We start from the raw sequence: 16547 nt of genomic DNA, 5'->3' as shown, positions 1-16547 counted from the left end.
AAGCTTTTTTAAATCAAGGCAGAATCTATGTTATTGCAACTTCACCGATTTTTCAGAGTTGTGCCTTTTTTTTAAGTTTTTCTTTAAATTCCAGTTAGTTAACACACAGTGTAATATTAGTTTCACGTGTACAATACAGTGATTCAACACTTGCATACATCACCCAGTGCTCATCATAAGTGCCGTCCTTAGTGCCCATCACCTATTTAGCCCATCCCCCAACCCCTCCCCTCTAGTAACCATCAGTTTGTTCTCTATAGTTAAGAGTCTCTTTCTTGGTTTGCCTCTCTTTTTTTCCCCCTTTGCTCATTTGTTTTGTTTCTTAAATTCCACAGATGAGTGAAGTCATATGGTTTATATCTTTCTCTGACTTATTTTACTTACCATTATACTCTCTGACTCTATCCATGTCATGGCAAATGGCAAGATTTCATTCTTTTTTATGGCTAAGCAATATTCTGTAGATAGATAGATACATACATACATACATACATACCACATCTTCTTTATCCAATCATCAATCGATGGACGCTTGGGCTGCTTCCATACTCTGGCTGTTATAGATAATGCTGCTATAAACATCAGGGTGCATGTATCCCTTTGAATTAGTGTTTTTGTACTCTTTGGATAAATACCTACTAGTGTGATCATTGGATCATAGGGTAGTTCTATTTTTTACTTTCAAGGAACCTCCATACTGTTTTCCACAGTGGCTGCAGCAGTTTTCATTCCCACCAACAGAGGGTTCCCCTTTCTCTATATCCTCATCAACCCCTGTTGTTTGTGTTGTTGATTTTAGCCATTCTGACAGGTGTGAGGTGATCCCTCATTGTCATTTTGATTCCCATTTCCCTAATAAGTGAAAACAACACAAAGAAGTGGAAAGACATTTCATGCTTATGGATTGGAAGAACAAATATTATTAAAATGTCTCTATTACCCAAAGCAGTCTTTAATGCAATCCCTTTAATGCAATCCCATCCAAATTCCAACAGCATTGTTCACAGAGCTAGAACAAATAATCCTAAAATTTGTGTGGAATGACAAAAGACTCTGAATAGCCGAAGCAACCTTGAAAAAGAAAAACAAAGCTGGAGGCATCACAATTCCGGACGTCAAGTTATATTATAAAGCTGTAATGATCAAGACAGTATAGTACTGGCAAAAAATAGACACATAGATCAGTGGAACAGAATAGAAAACCCAGAAATGAACCCACACTTATATGGTCAATTAATCTTGGACAAAGCAGGAAAGTATCCATTGGGGAAAAGACTCTCTCTCCAACAAACGCTGTTGGGAAAACTGGACAGCAACATGCACAAGTATGAAACTGGACCACTTCCTTACACCATATACAAAAATAAATTCAAAATGGATTAAAGACCTAAATGTGAGACCTGAAACCATAAACATCCTAGAAGAGAGCACAGGCAGTGACCTCTTTGACCTCAGCCATAGCAACTTCTTTCTATATGTGTCTCCTGAAGCAAGGGAAAATAAACTATCAGGACTACATCAAAATAAAAAGCTTTAGCACAGCAAAGGAAACAATCAACAAAAAAGGCAACCTACAGAATGGGAGAAGACATTTGCAAATGACATATCTGATAAAGGGTTAGTATCCAAAATATGTAAAGATCTTATAAAACTCAGTATCCAAAAAATGAAAAATCCAATTAAAAAATGGGCAGAAGACATGAATAGACATTTTTCCAAAGAAGACATACAGGTGGCCAACAGACCCATGAGAAGATGCTCAATGTCACACTGATCGTCAGGGAAATGCAAATCAGAGTTGCGCCTTCTTCCATAGTTGAAGACAGCTGGCAAGACCCAACCAAATCTTCTCTTTTTCTACGTTGTTAGAAGTTGTTGTTGGTGTTGGTAGAGGAGAGGGATAAGGAGAGATGGTGAATTGTTGGTGGTAATGGACTAAAATCAAGAAGTTGATCTATTATCTTAATGTTTGCTCTATCTGTAACATTCTGATGACTTCGTGAAGGTAGACCGGTGACTTGGAAAAATTAGTCGTTGGCTGATGAACTCTTTGGGCATTTGCACTTTTGTACTTTCCAAGGAGAGAGAAGAAAGTAACAGTGAATGTCCTGGTCTGGGATTGTGAAGAAGTTACCCTATCATTCATATTTCCTATATGACTCTTTCCTTTTGAGAGGTCAGTGTCAGCTTTAGATTACATAGCCTGATCAGTCTATATGAGAGAGGCTCAAGACCTTCCCAGCACAACCAAACCTTGAGGACACTTCCCAGATTCAGGGCCTCTGTGTGAGGACATGCAGAACAGGTACTGCACAAATCTAGAGGGCGCTAGTCACACATGTTATGATGTGATGGTGCCCCTGGAAATTGTGTGTTGTGGTCGTACTGCCAAACTCCAGGTTCTTTAGTTACCTTACTCTTATTTTACCCTACCTTATTTTACATGGGTCAGTATCCAGAGAGCTGGTCCTTTTACTTAATACAAGTCCTTCCTATAACAGTTCTCTGGGACCCCCTTTCAGTCCCGCCACCTGTGCTTCTGAGCCTTAATGGTAACATCTCCCCATCATTCCCAGTTTTTGCTTTTTGATCTGTGAGAAGGCAACTGCAGAGGAAGAGTCAAATCTGAGGGATAAGGGCTGTTAAAGGCCAGCTAGGTAAAGCTGAAACCCCCTGCTAGCCACTGGGACTCTAGTGGACTAAGGCATCTGGTGCCCTCATGATTTTCCTCACGAGGTCTAGCTCTGTGGTCCACTCTCACCTGGTCAGAAATTCAATCCAGATATATTCAGGGATTTCTTCTACTGGAAGTAGCCATCAAACCAGGTGGACATATTCTTTATTCATTTCTCTAGCAAATAGAATCAGGGGCTAGTTTGGGCAGTTTGAGAGGAGTTACTATTTGAATCATAAATAGTTGCCATTAAGGAATTTGTAATCTACCATTCTATTTTGTGTTTTGTCTAGTATTAAACCTAAACTTATCATTTTAACAATGGAGGAGGCAATTAGGTCATGAACTAAGCTTCAGAGGAGAGGTAGTCAGAAATCGGAAATGTTCTCAGTTAATACAAAGATGGATAATGAAAGATAATCTTTTTCTCCCTACAGATAGTTTTCAGTTCCAGACAAAACCATTCAGAAGTCGGGAGGCCTTCACAAGTGAACACTGCAGGTAAATGGAGATGCTGAGAGTGGGTGTGGGGGGCCAGGAAATGAGACACAGGTGACCATTAAACTGGGCCACTCACCTCACCTGCAGCCCTGGAACACCTCTGACCACCCAGGAGTAGTGACCCTTGTACTCAGTCCAGAGTTCAAGTTAACAGAGAATCGGAAAGGCAATTTTTGATTCTTTGGAGGGAAATAATCTCTTAGTGTTTAGGAAAAGCTTCATTTAATAGCTTTCAAATGAATTGTACACAGAGCAGATTTTCCTCTGCTGTAAGTTTGCCTTCTTGATTATGTTTGACCCCAGTTGATATTAAAAGGAATTTACATTTCCTAATCACGTGCCTCATGGCTTCCTAGTGCCTAGCCTGTCGATTTTAAGTGTCCCTATCTTGAGTTTACCAGCCACTCTAGAGTTTCCTCTCCTGCTTATCCAACCTGATTTCTTATGGTTTTCAAAGAAAAATCTGTACTCTACATGAATCATCCCCACACTCACCTGTATATCTCTGCTCACACAATTCCCCCTTTTTTGAAATACTAAGTGACCTCCACATCCTTCTGCTTATCAGAGTGTTCCCCATTCTTCAAAGCCCTCCTCAGTTTCCATCTTTTTCAATCATTCTGTCTCAGAGAGATCTAACCTCTTTTGAACTCATGGTGTTTGTGGGGAGTGCACTAGACTAGTACTCAGAGAAGTGAACTCTAGTGTTAGTCCTATTCAGTAGCTGTGAGGTCATTTAGAAGTCAGTTAAGCTTTCCAAGCTTCAATTTCCTCACTGGCAAAAGGAAGGTAGTTTTTGCCTACCTCAAAGACAGGGTTGTTATAGGATAAGATGGTATTGTATAAAATCATGTTCAAATGTGTTGTGACAAACTTCAAATATGCTAATAGAGAAATATATTATTACTTATTGCCTTGTATCGTGTTCATGTTTTTATTTCACGTGTTTACTCTTCAGGTGTAGTTGTTTCCCCATTTAGTCTGTGAGGTGCTTAGATTGACTTTAGGTTTTTAAAAAATCCCTAATAGGGCTTTGACATTATGGATCAGATCCCTGACTTTCAAAAACTTATGGAGTGATAGAAGAGAGGCTAAACATAGAATTGATGAGTCATAAAGGAAAGCTTCCTGGAAACAGTAGCTTGGAGATCTGGGAATGACCCGAGAAGAGTGGCTGCTTTGTGACCACTCTCCATTCATCTTCTCTCCACAAAGAACAGAAGAAGAGTTCCTGAATCAGGTGAATAGGAAGCTGTCTCAGACCAGCCCTGAGAAAGACATGTTGACCACAAAGCCCTGTCACTGTGAGGATATCCTGCAGTTAGTGCTCTCACCCCTCACCAAGCACTGCCTGGTCATCGGAGAAACCACATGTGCATTTTATTACCTGCTGGAGGCTGCCGCTGCCTCCTTGGACCTCTCAGATAATTACATGGTGAGCAAACTCTGCTCCTGGCCCCTGAGCTGAGCCCTTGCACTTGGGGAATTTGGTGGGGATTTCTTACTGTCAAGTCAACTTGGGTGAAAAATGGAGCAAAGTGGAGAGAGAAAGGGACTGGAAGGGATTTAGGAGAAAACACCAAGTGAGAATGTGCTAGACCAGGAGCACCAACCACTGCCGGCCCTGCCCCTGACTTGCGCATGCTATCCAGCTCCCCATTTCTCACTGTGAACCCACCCTGACTCTGATCCAAATCTTGACCTCATCATAACCTTACTCCATCCTTGGTCCTCATCGCACCACTAGGGTCGTCCGAATCCTAATCCTGTTTCTCCATCCCTTGTCTTGTTCGGAGGCCTTCTTTTATTTGAGGAAGGCCAGCAGTCTTCTGGGCCAGCCCACAGCATTCTCATTTTTGAAAAGGCACAAGGTGAAGATCTGTCAGTTTGAGGAGGCCACTTTCTGCCGTCTTCGGTCAGAGGTAAAGTCGGGGCAGGACCCTGAATTTTGAGTTATTTCTCCTTGAGGGTTACCCTATTATTTCTTTTAAAAATCTCTTTGTTTTTTTGTATGCAATTGTAAATGTGATAATGTGAGAAAAGGTTTTACAAATTCAGAACATAGCAATACACAATATGGAGAAAGTGAAAAGAGCTCCGTGCTACCCCCAGCATAGTTAATAATGTGCAAATTCAACCAGATATACACACATAGGCATATCATTATTATTTTCTGTTGTTTTTTAAATAGAATTGTATTCTATATTCTCTTTCTTCTGTAGCCGACTTTTATTCTTAACTGTACAGACTGAACATTTTTATATATTAGTGTACATCTAATCAGGTTATGGCTGCTGAGCACTCCATTATATGCTCATATCAAAATTTACTTAATCAGTCCCTTCTTCACATGCATTCAGGTTGTCTCTAAGTTGAGATTATTATAAGCATTGCTACAGTGAATATTCTTGTAAACATCTCTTTCTTCCCTTGTAGAAATGTTCCTGTAACAGAAATTTCCAGAGGCAGAAATGCTAAGGTGGAAGATAGGAATGATTTTATATTTAATAAATATATTGCCAAATTGTCCATCAAAATTATACATCTTCCTCAACTTATGATGGGGTTACATCTCACTAAGCCCATGATAAGTTGAAAATATCATTTAGTCGAACCTAGTATACCTATCACAAGTTGAAAAGGCCTTTAATACACCTGACCTACCAAACATTGTAGTTTAGCCTGGCTTACCTTAAACATACTCACGAGAATACTTACATTAGCCTACAGATGGGCAAAATTATCTAACACAAAGGCTATTTTAGAATAAAGTGTTGAATATCTCATGTATCTTATTGGGTACTCTACTGAAAGTGAAAAACAGAATGGTTATATGGGGACAGAATGATTGTAAGTCTATTGGTCATTTACCCTTATGATCCTGTGGCTGACAGGGAGTGCACCCACTGCTGCCACCCAGCATCATGAGAAAGTATCACACCATACATACATTGCTACCCCAGGAAAAGATCAAAATTCAGCGTATAGTTTCTATCGGATGCATATCACTTTCACGCCATTTGTAAAAGTCAAAACATTGTTAAGTCAAACCATTGTAAGTCAGGAACTATCCATATATTAATTCAAATTTTTCCCATTTCTTCACATCCTTACGAACATCAGATATTATCAGTCTGTTTTAAACTTGCTAATCTGTAGATGGAAGGTATATTGTACTTTAATGTGTATATCTAAATAAGGTACGTTATTTTTGTATGTTTATCAGTCATTTATGTTTCTGTGAATTGCTTATTCATGTCCTTTGTTCAGTGGAGTACATGTAAACTACTTCCAGGACAGCTGGGGGATGGACATAAGGGTGAAGGTGATCAAAAGTACAAACTTCCAGTTATAAGATAAATAAGTCCTAGAGATGTAATGAACAGCATAGTGACTATAGTGAACAATGCTGTGTTATGTATTTGAAAGTTCCTAAGAGAATAGATCTTAAAAGTTCTCATCAAGAAAAAAATTTATGTTGGACACCTAAAACTAACACATTATATGTCAGTTATATCTCAATAAAAAATCATCGTGTCATACACCTTAAACTTACACAATGCTTTGTGTCAAATACATCTCAATAAAGCTAGGGGATAAAAAGAACATACATCTGAAAGTCCCCCCCTACCCCAACCCTATCACTCAGCTATTATGTCCCCTCCCCGGTGTTATGAATCTTTACATATTCTACCAGAGGGGTTTGGCATACATAAAGGTATATGGTCTCCCCTTTCCTTTGTTATACACAAATAAGAGTTCTCTATATTTCATTCTACATCTTGCTTTAAAAAAAAATAATATACCTCATAGATCATTCTATATCATAACAGTATTTCCTCAGAGAGTGAGATTTGTATAACAAGTAGAAGCTCTGGGGAAAGCTTGCCATGAGACACTCTATTTACAAAGGTCATATTGGAGTAAATTTGTTTATTGTGTAGGAATAACTCAGGACAGCTCAGCAACTTTCCCCAGCCTCGCCACTATTAAATCAACAGAATAAAATGTGTTAGGATAATTATCAGTTTATACATAATGACTCCATAAAACCATAGGGGATGTTTTGTTAGAGAGCTGAGCTTTAAAATTAAAATAAAATAAAATAAAATCTAATTTCAATGTAAACCTTAAGATAATCTGGCTAGGAGAGTAAACCTACTGTGTATGATGCCTTTGAATGCCAAAGAGAATATTCAAATTTTCCATAGTATTGCATTATCTGTGTTTCAATCCAGAGGTTTTGAGCAAGATTAGATAATTATTTCTTTCCCTTGTGCAGTCTTCCCAAGATTGTTCTGGAATCACCCATAGACTTTATCACTTTCTTGGAGGATTTAGTCTTAAAACATGAAGGATATGATAACCTCAATATAGTTCTTCAGCTCCTACCCCCACATGAACAGTGGCAGCACAGCCTGTTTAAGGAAGACAGATAAGGGATTTGGTGACATTTCAGATCCTTTCAGTGGCATCTGCATGACAGTCCTATCTCAGTCCAGCGGCATCACTTTTCCAGATCACAGCCTTCTCACTGACAAACATGTGGGATGAGAAAAGAGGGTGTTTTCTCCACAATCCTATTTTCTTCTTTACCTGTGCCTGGCCCTACTGGTGCTCGTTAGTGAGCCTGGCCCTGCTGTAGCTCTCTCACTCTAGCACCTCCGTGGCCCAAGTACTAACCCCAAATGACCATAGTACTCTTCCCACACTTAAACATTTCTGTTTCTCATTTTCCCATCTCCAGGTCTGTTTCAACATGGGACAGATCACGTTGGCTAAAAAATTGGCCAGGCAAGCCCTTCGACTGCTGAAAAGGAATTTCCCTTGGACCTGGTTTGGTGTCTTTTTCCAAACATTCCTGGAAAAATATTGGCATTCCTGGTCCCTAAGCCAACCTCCAAACAACCCTAGTGAGAAGTGAGGAGCCTAGCCAAGTCATCCCAGTCCCTTTAGGACCACAGAGAACTAAACTAGGACTGGGCCTGGAGTGTTGCCTCTATTGACCTAAGACTCCTCCTTCAACCTATAGCACTTCCAGTTCCTCTGCCCTACTCTCTGAGCCAATGAAATGTAGCACAGTGAGGACTTCTTTTGTTTTTGAAGCATGGTGTTACTCTGTATTTTTCTTTTTTTTCTTTTTTTTTTAATTTTTTTTTGGACGTAAAGTTCGATGATTCATTAGTTGAGTATAACACCCAGTGCACCATGCAATACATGCCCTCCTTACTACCCATCACCAGCCTATCCCATTCCCCCACCCCCCTCCCCTCTGAAGCCCTCAGTTTGTTTCTCAGAGCCCATAGTCTCTCATGCTTCATTCCCCCTTCTGATTACCCCCCTTTCTTTATCCCGTTCTTCTCCTACTGATCTTCCTACTTCTTATGTTCCGTAAATGAGTGAAACCATATGATAATTGTCTTTCTCTGCTTGACTTATTTCACTTAGCATTATCTCCTCTAGTGCCGTCCATGTTGCAGCAAATGTTGAGAACTCGTTCTTTCTGATAGCTGAGTAATATTCCATTGTATATATGGACCACATCTTCTTAATCCAGTCATCTGTTGAAGGGCATCTTGGCTCCTTCCACGATTTAGCTGTTGTGGACAATGCTGCTATGAACATTGGGGTGCATATGGCCCTTCTCTTCACTACGTCTGTATCTTTGGGGTAAATACCCAGTAGTGCAATTGCTGGGTCATAGGATAGCTCAATTTTTAACTTTTTAAGGGACTTCCACACTGTTTTCCAGAGTGGCTGTACCAACTTGCATTCCCACCAACAATGTAGGAGGGATCCCCTTTCTCCACATCCTCTCCAACAATTGTTGTTTCTTGGCTTGTCAATTTTTGCCATTCTAACTGGCGTAAGGTGGTATCTTAGTGTGGTTTTGATTTGAATTTCCCGGGTGGCTAATGATTTTGAACATTTTTTCATGTGTCTGTTAGCCATTTGTATGTCTTCATTGGAAAAGTGTCTGTTCATATCTTCTGCCCATTTTATGATTTGTTTATTTGTTTCTTGTGTATTGAGTTTGAGAAGTTCTTTGTAGATCTTGGATACCAGTCTTTTATCTGTAGTGTCATTTGCAAATATATTCTCCCATTCCTTGGGCTGCCTCTTAGTTTTTTTGACTGTTTCCTTGGCTGTGCAGAAGCTTTTTATCTTGATGAAGTCCCACAAGTTCATTTTATCTTTTGTTTCTCTTGCCTTTGGAGATGTGTCATGAAAAAGGTTGCTGTGGCCGATGCTGTAGAGGTTGCTGCCTATGCGCTTCTCTAGGATTTTGATGGATTCCTGTCTCACATCGAGGTCTTTCATCCATTTAGAGTTTATCTTTGTGTATGGTGTGAGAGAGTGGTCAAGTTTCATTCTTTTGCATGTAGCTGACCAATTTTCCCAGCACCATTTATTGAAGAGACTGTCTTTTTTCCACTGAATGTTTTTTCCTGCTTTATCAAAGATTAGTTGCTCAAAGAGCCGAGGGTCCATTTCTGGGTTCTCTGTTCTGTTCCATTGGTCTATGTGTCTGTTTTTGTGCCAGTACCATGCTGTCTTTGTGATCACAGCTTTGTAGTACAGCTCGAAATCCGGCATTGTGATGCCCCCAGCTTTGTTTTTCCTTTTCAACAATTCCTTGGCGATTCGGGGCCTTTTCTGGTTCCACACAAATTTAAGAGCTGTTTGTTCCAGTTCTTTGAAAAATGTCCTCGGTATTTTGATCAGTATAGTGTTGAAACTGTAGATTGCTCTGGGTAGCATGGACATTTTAACTATGTTAATTCTTCCGATCTGTATTTTTCAAATAAAGACACATATAACCCTGTCTCTTTCAAATCAAGATACACATATGTATGTGTGTATACATATGTATACATAGATACATATATGTAGTAATTTAATATTATTTCTGATATGTATACAAAATATTAAATCGTTACCCTGTTACTGAGCTATAATAACTTACAGGAAATATATTCAAAATAGCAATTCTAATGAATCATCGAACTTTACATCAAAAACCAGGGATGTACTGTATGGTGACTAACATAATATAATAAAAAATATTATAATAAAAAATATTTGATTATGGGCAAATCATATATTTACTTAAAAACAGCAAGAATCACTTACAAAATGGCAAAAGTAAAAATGTGCTAACATATAATTTTAAAAATTTTATTATACACATTAAAACATTTAATAATAAAAACAGCAATTCAAAGAGTGAACCTTTTAAAAACACTTTTTTGAATTTTTTCAATCAAGAGGGATGATTTGGGGCACCTGCCTGGCTCAGTCAGTAAGGGCACAGGACTCAATCTCAGGGATGTGAGTTCAAGTCCCACCTGGGCGTGGAATCTATTTAAAAAAAAAAAGAGAGAGATGATTTAAAAATGGGGATCCCAGGAACATGTCTGAGTTTGAAAGTCAGTAGATGGCCCCCTGATGAATAGATTGGGATTTTTGTGGGAGGGCCAGCGGGGCACTGGTGCAAACTAAGGGCATAGTAAGCGCTCTGTGCTTCACAGCAGCAAGAAGAAACTGGCAGTCCTGCAGCAGCGGGTACACTGCCTCTCCCTGCTCTGGCAGCTCTATAACCTGGACACCACAGCCAGCAGCCGCAGGTTTGCCTGCCTCGCCACTCTCATGCAGAAGAATTCTGCTGAGGAGTTTGCAAATGAAGCCCAGGTAAGCAAATCCTTGCTTTACCTCTGGACCTCCCTCGGAAACCTAAAATGCTAGGCAGAGAGATTCCTGGGTTTAGCATGGCTCCACAATAACCCAGACTCTACGGGACATACTGATCATAGGTGTGAGCAGCATTTCTCATATTGTAGTTTATAGATGGGTTTCTAGGTGGGCTTTCTGTGAGTTTCCTGAACTGAATGTCGGCTTTGGTGTGTATGTTCAAAAGAACACTTGACAAGTGGAGGGAGTTAGGGAACAGGTCATAGCTTTCATCAGATTCTCAAAGGAGTCCATGATCTAATAAAGGATTTGAATTGCTGACTTAGGAAAAAAGAAGGAAGGGAAATATCTTCCTAATTTTAGTGTCCATCTGTCTATCTTTTTTATCTATCTGTTCAATAAATATTTGATGAATACCCATTATGTACCAGGCATTGTCCTTGGTTCTAGGGAAACAGAGAATAGATCAGTGAAATATATGGAATGTTAGGTGATAATAAATGCAGTGGAGAAAAATTAAGTGGAGGCAAGTGGCCATTGGATTCTGGGAGCTGGGGGATGGGGTGTAGTTTTAAACAAGATGGTAGGGAACGCCTCAAGAAGCAGGTGACATCTGGGCAAATATCTGAAGGAGGTGAGAAAGTAAGCCATATGGCTATCAGAGAAGACTGGACAGGCAGAAGGCACAGTAGAGCACAAGGCATGGTGTCCGTGTTTGAGGAACAGTGAGGAGGCCAGCATGACTAGAGGGGAGGAGACAGGACCAGGAGGTGAGTCCAAGAGCCAGGGAAGGGTGGATGGCAGATGGTATAGCCTTGTGGGCCACTGTACAGGTTTGGACTTTTACTCTACAAAAGATGGGAAGCAAGTGGTAGGTTCTGAGAAGAGGAGTGACAGAGTCTACTTGTATTTTAATAGGATCTGTATTGAGAATTAACTGAAGGAGGCAAGAGAGGAAGCAGGGAGGCAAGTTAGGAGATAATCCCAGCAATACAGGCAAGAGATAGTTGGCTTGGATTGTTGTGGTGGCAGTGGAAGCAGGAGGAGTGGTCTTCTGTCAAGAGAGAACCAACAGGATTCACCAAATGGATCATTTCTGGGATGGGAGAGAAAAAAGAGTCAAGGATAATCCCAAGATTTGCAACCTGGACTTCTAGAGGCATAGAGATACTCTTAACTGGGATGGAGCAGTCTGTACAAGGAACAGATTTGGGGGAAGACTGGAGCCAGGTTTTAAACATGTTTAATTTGAGACGCTTATTAGACATCTAGATGGAGATGTTAAGTAGGTAGTTGAATATACAAATGTGGGGTGCATGGGAGAGGTCTGGGCCGGACATAGAAATACAGGCGTCATCAGTGTGTAAATGGTATCTAAAGCCATAAAACTAGGTGAGATCTCCAAGGGAATGAGAAATTGTCAAAGGACTGAGTTAACAGCTCCCGTGTTAAGAGGTCAGGATCATAAGGAGAAATTGGCAAAAGAAATTGAGCAGTTGCCAAGAGAGTATGATGTCCTCAAAACTTAGCGAAGACAATATTCCAAGAAGAGAGTCATCAGTGATGTCAAATAGCACATACTTATAATAGACATCTAAGCAGCAGTTCTGAAGAGTTGTAAGGAACGAGTGTCAGAGGCCTTCATTAGAGAAAACATAGAAGTACAGTTTGGCCAATGTCTTGCAAGCTAAGTCTGGCATTGGAGAACAAGAAGAGGGACAGGTAGAGAAAGTAGTTTGTTTAAAGATCAGGCAGTGAAGAATGATCAAATTAGAAGTGTGGGGGCAACAAGGATCGTGTTTTCATAGCGGGAGTCGGGGAGAGTGATAGGGATGCCAGCAGTCCCTGATCAGATGGGCAGCAAGGCACCATAGTGGGCTCTTATGCAGGAAAGGGACAAGATGGAAGTGCAGTGTGAATATACAGTCGGAATATTTTGCCCCATGTTTGTTGCCCCACAGGTTGTCTCTACCTATGTGGCTTTATCCCAGTTCTCCCAGAATATGGGTGACAGAGACAAGTGGCTGCACTGTGAGCAGATGGCCATTCAGAAAAGCAGCCTATGTTGGTTCTCCAGGGAGGGATTAATGGCCACAGCCCAGCTCATGCAGGCCTTGGCCTACACCAAGCTCTGCCTTGGCCATCTTGACTTCTCCATCAAGCTGGGTAATGGGGCTTGGAGCTGGTGGGCCTAGGGCTTTTAGAGAAGCCAAGTTCACCACTAGGCCTCACACAATGCTCTTTGACCTCCTTAGGTTTTCAAGCTCATGAGATATGCAGACACCTCAAGAAACCAGCTCTGGAGAATCTGGTTCTCTCAGTTCTCTTCAGATCTGCATTTCTGAAGAAGAAGTATTAAGATCATTTTCTGCCATTTGTATTTGTTGTCTAAGAGGGGAGGGTATGGTCTACCAGAGAAGTTTGAAATGGAGAGGGTGATGCCGTTCCATTTCTTACAGCCAGGGCTGTCTCTTCTCTAGTCATTCCAGGAAGCATTGTCTTAAGTGTGGGGTTTGGGAGTAGAAATGCATATTCCTCCTCCTCCTCCCCCTCCCAATTCCTGCCCCTTCTCCACCTCCTCTTCCTGCATTTATCCTCAGGGAGGTGGGTAATCACGGTAGCTCAAGAAAGAACCTGGAAACTGGCTCAGAAGCATTTTCCCACTTCCTTTGCTTAGAGGCACAGATACTTTCTATATAAATAGAGCTAAGGCGAGAAGATCTAGGGGATGTTAGGCTACTTTGGAGATGTAAGATCCCCTCCTCTCCTCTACTATCTTCCCCACACCTTAGCTGGTCCCAGTGGCTCTATCTCTTGGCAGATTTGATCTATGTGTCCATGTGCTGGAGAGTCAGTGGGCACTCATTTCCCAGGGTCATGATGTCCTTGGCCTGGCCTGCTTCTATTCTGCTTGCTTAGATCTGCTGCTCTACGGAAAAGGTAAATCTTGTTCAGGGCTCTGCTATACTCCTAAAGGATTCAGATCTCAGATAGGACCCTGTGTTTGGAACACAGGTTGTCATGAGCCTGTCCCTTGGGCATGGCCCCTGATCCTAGCCCCTGGTTTCTTAAAGTCCAGGAACCACATTGTGATTCAGGGTGTCTACATTTCAGATGTTGTCTGCTCCCCTGTACCACACAGCTTCTATACCAGTTCCTACACTGACAACTGATCCTAGCCTGGTTACCTTTTCTGTCCACAGGATTGCTATGTCGGCCCTTTGCCGAGTGTCTGCATTTCATTCAACACTGTGAGCACAGCTGCATTCTAAACTCTCAGAGTAATGTCATGCTGGGGGTCCACTCATCTCTGGCCATGTGGTAATGTGGGGTACCAGAGTCTTACTCAGTGGGAAGGGTAGAAACTTAAGGACACCATAGGGTCATTTAAGCTACTGCCTTTTACCCCTCCAGGCAGGGCTGTTCTGCGTCTCTGCCTTTCTAAAGACCTTTACTTCCCATCCCTCCCATCTTAGTAGAAGTGTTCTTTTTTGTCTCTGAGCAGGTTTGGGCCTATAGGTTGAGGGTTAAGTTTAAGGTTACATTTAAGTGCTGGATAACCCCCTGTCTCCATTTAAGTCTTCTTCATGTGAGTGAGTTAACCTGGGTCCCTGGCCAGCATCACAGTTCTGACTGTCCAGGAGGTCTTCGAGCCTTAAAGAAGTGTTGGCTCTGTGAAAGAGCCATGGTCGGTAAGCAGGGGATGGAGCTGAGATTATTCCCTCCAGGTTTGCCCAGGACTCACAGTGGAATCTGTTTGAGCACCACTTCTCCAAGGCTCGCCAGTTAGTGAAAAGAACCAATGCCTCACTATTTGGTTCACATGGCTTTGTCCGATTCCTGGAGTGCCATGTGCTGATGTTACAAAAAATGCCAGAGGGTGTCTTCATGCATACTCTCCCAGAGACCCGCAGCCAAACTCTCAAGGTACCCGTTTCTCTCCTGTCCTTCACCTGACACCTAAGTTCTAGTTTGATCTGTAATATTCTTTCTGCAGCCTGCATCTCTCCCTTCCTCTTCTCTTTGCTGCCTCTGTCTCTCTTTCTCCCCTGAAACCCCTTTTTTCCCCTCCACCTAGAAAGTCTTTCCACGTACCTCATGGACCCTCCCGGGCATTCTTGCGCGTAGGCCAGGACCAGAGTCCCTGACTTTCTTTTGCACAGCTTCTACCCAATACAATTAAAATGTTAACATTTAGCCCTTCTCAGTGGACCCACTGCGGCTCAGTTTGACACCTGTCCCTACAGCCCTGCCTTCTGCATCTAAGGCATTCCACTTCCCCTGTAGCTCAAAACCAACTTTCTGGGCCTGCTTTGCCATGAGTCACTCCTCCCTGCCCCCTGAGCCCTGAGTGAGTATGCTGAGTGGGCCCTGTCATGAGTCCTGGTGAAGTGGAGTGGAGGAAGAAAGTATTCATCCTTGAACTCATGGACTTCCTTCTCTTTTCAGTACTGTAAGGAGTTCTTTTCTCGCTGTGTGACCTGCCCAGTCTATCACCAGTGGGTCTCTGAGCTTAAAGCCTCTGTAATGAGATATGGAAAAAGAGAATCCATGTCCTCGACTAACATTGTCAGACCTTTTGACACCTGCTTGACCAGGATTTGGATAGAGGGAGACTTCCTGGAGGAAAACAACTCCTTTGGAGGAAATTTAGGAATACAGAGTAAGCGTTTGTTCCTGGAACCCTCATCTGAGAGACGTCACAAACAGGCTTGGATTCTTACAGACAGTCCAAGGCTGCTCCAAAGAAAGAAGGGACGCAGAGCTGTAAGGAGTTAGTGCTTGCTCCGCAGATAATTACCATCCTCTCACTAGCACCGGGCCCAGCCCAGCCCAGACAGGGGCCTTTTATCATTAAACAGTATGACCCCTTCTCTCAGCCCTTTGTTCCAGCATCTGTGACCCGTAGGCATAGAAAGTTCTTCCTTGGTCCCAGCTTAAACAACCAGATTGTTTCTGTGGAGTAGCTGGACGGTCACTAAGGGAGAAAGAAGGCCTTAGAATCCACAATGTAATGTCTATGAAGGTAAATGGCAAGAAAAAGGGGAAAAAATATAGTTCCTTGCCCCGGGGCCCAACAAATCTCCTCCTTTTCTAGGGCCATGAGTTAGATTTATAATTGCAGAGGACATTCTTTGAGGTTTGTGATCTTCTTTATGTTCCTGCTTTCAGGATTTGACAGAGTGGCTGATGTCAAGGAGAATAAGGATGAAGAAGAAATTAAAGAATGTATATGTTAAAGAAAATCATCTGAAGGGCCATGGTTCTCTTGTTATATATAACACAAAGAAATGACTCAAGTTCTTTTCAAGATACTGTATAGTGTACATATTCAATATATAGCCTTTTACAGTCACCACTATCTATAGCTTTGTCAAAATAAAAGCCTGTGTTTCTGAAGCATGAGACTTAGATCTTTTTTTTTTTTTTTAAGATTTTATTTATTTATTTGACAGAGAGCCAGCCAGCGAGAGAGGGAACACAGCAGGGGAGTGGGAGAGGAAGAAGCAGGCTCCCAGCGGAGGAGCCCGATGTGGGGCTCGATCCCTGAACGCCGGGATCACGCCCTGAGCCGAAGGCAGACGCTTAAGGACTGCACTACCCAGGCGCCCCCGAGACTTAGATCTTTCTTAACTCTTAACGGTCATTGGCACAACTGAGGCAGAAATTAGAACCAGCG

At 41.9% G+C, this 16547-nt stretch overlaps 1 protein-coding gene across 3 annotated transcripts in view; it reads left to right on the top strand.

Moving 5' to 3' along the window:
* Positions 1-16285, top strand: part of LOC123779184 (adenylate cyclase type 10-like) — a 40751-nt gene extending 24466 nt beyond the window's left edge. The window contains exons 21-32 of one of the 3 annotated variants that reach the window (XM_087857136.1): positions 3112-3175; positions 4391-4610; positions 4972-5097; positions 7923-8095; positions 10711-10867; positions 12829-13033; positions 13123-13219; positions 13689-13807; positions 14071-14188; positions 14596-14794; positions 15317-15530; positions 16040-16285. In XM_087857136.1, the coding sequence (XP_087713262.1) occupies positions 3112-3175; positions 4391-4610; positions 4972-5097; positions 7923-8095; positions 10711-10867; positions 12829-13033; positions 13123-13219; positions 13689-13807; positions 14071-14188; positions 14596-14794; positions 15317-15530; positions 16040-16107 (1760 nt within the window). In that variant the 3' untranslated portion in view covers positions 16108-16285. Of the gene's footprint in view, positions 1-3111; positions 3176-4390; positions 4611-4971; positions 5098-7922; positions 8096-10707; positions 10868-12828; positions 13034-13122; positions 13845-14070; positions 14189-14595; positions 14795-15316; positions 15531-16039 lie in introns of those variants that run through there. The other 2 variants (XM_087857137.1, XM_087857135.1) reach the window with 2 other exon arrangements.
* Positions 16286-16547: the final 262 nt, after the last annotated feature.

Source organism: Ursus americanus, chromosome 29 (assembly GCF_024610735.1).
Source record: "Ursus americanus isolate L20-20 chromosome 29, mUrsAme1.1.p, whole genome shotgun sequence".
Lineage (NCBI taxonomy): Eukaryota > Metazoa > Chordata > Mammalia > Carnivora > Ursidae > Ursus > Ursus americanus.
The sequence above is the reverse complement of the archived record's forward strand: the minus strand, read 5'-3'. Positions and strand labels throughout refer to the sequence as shown.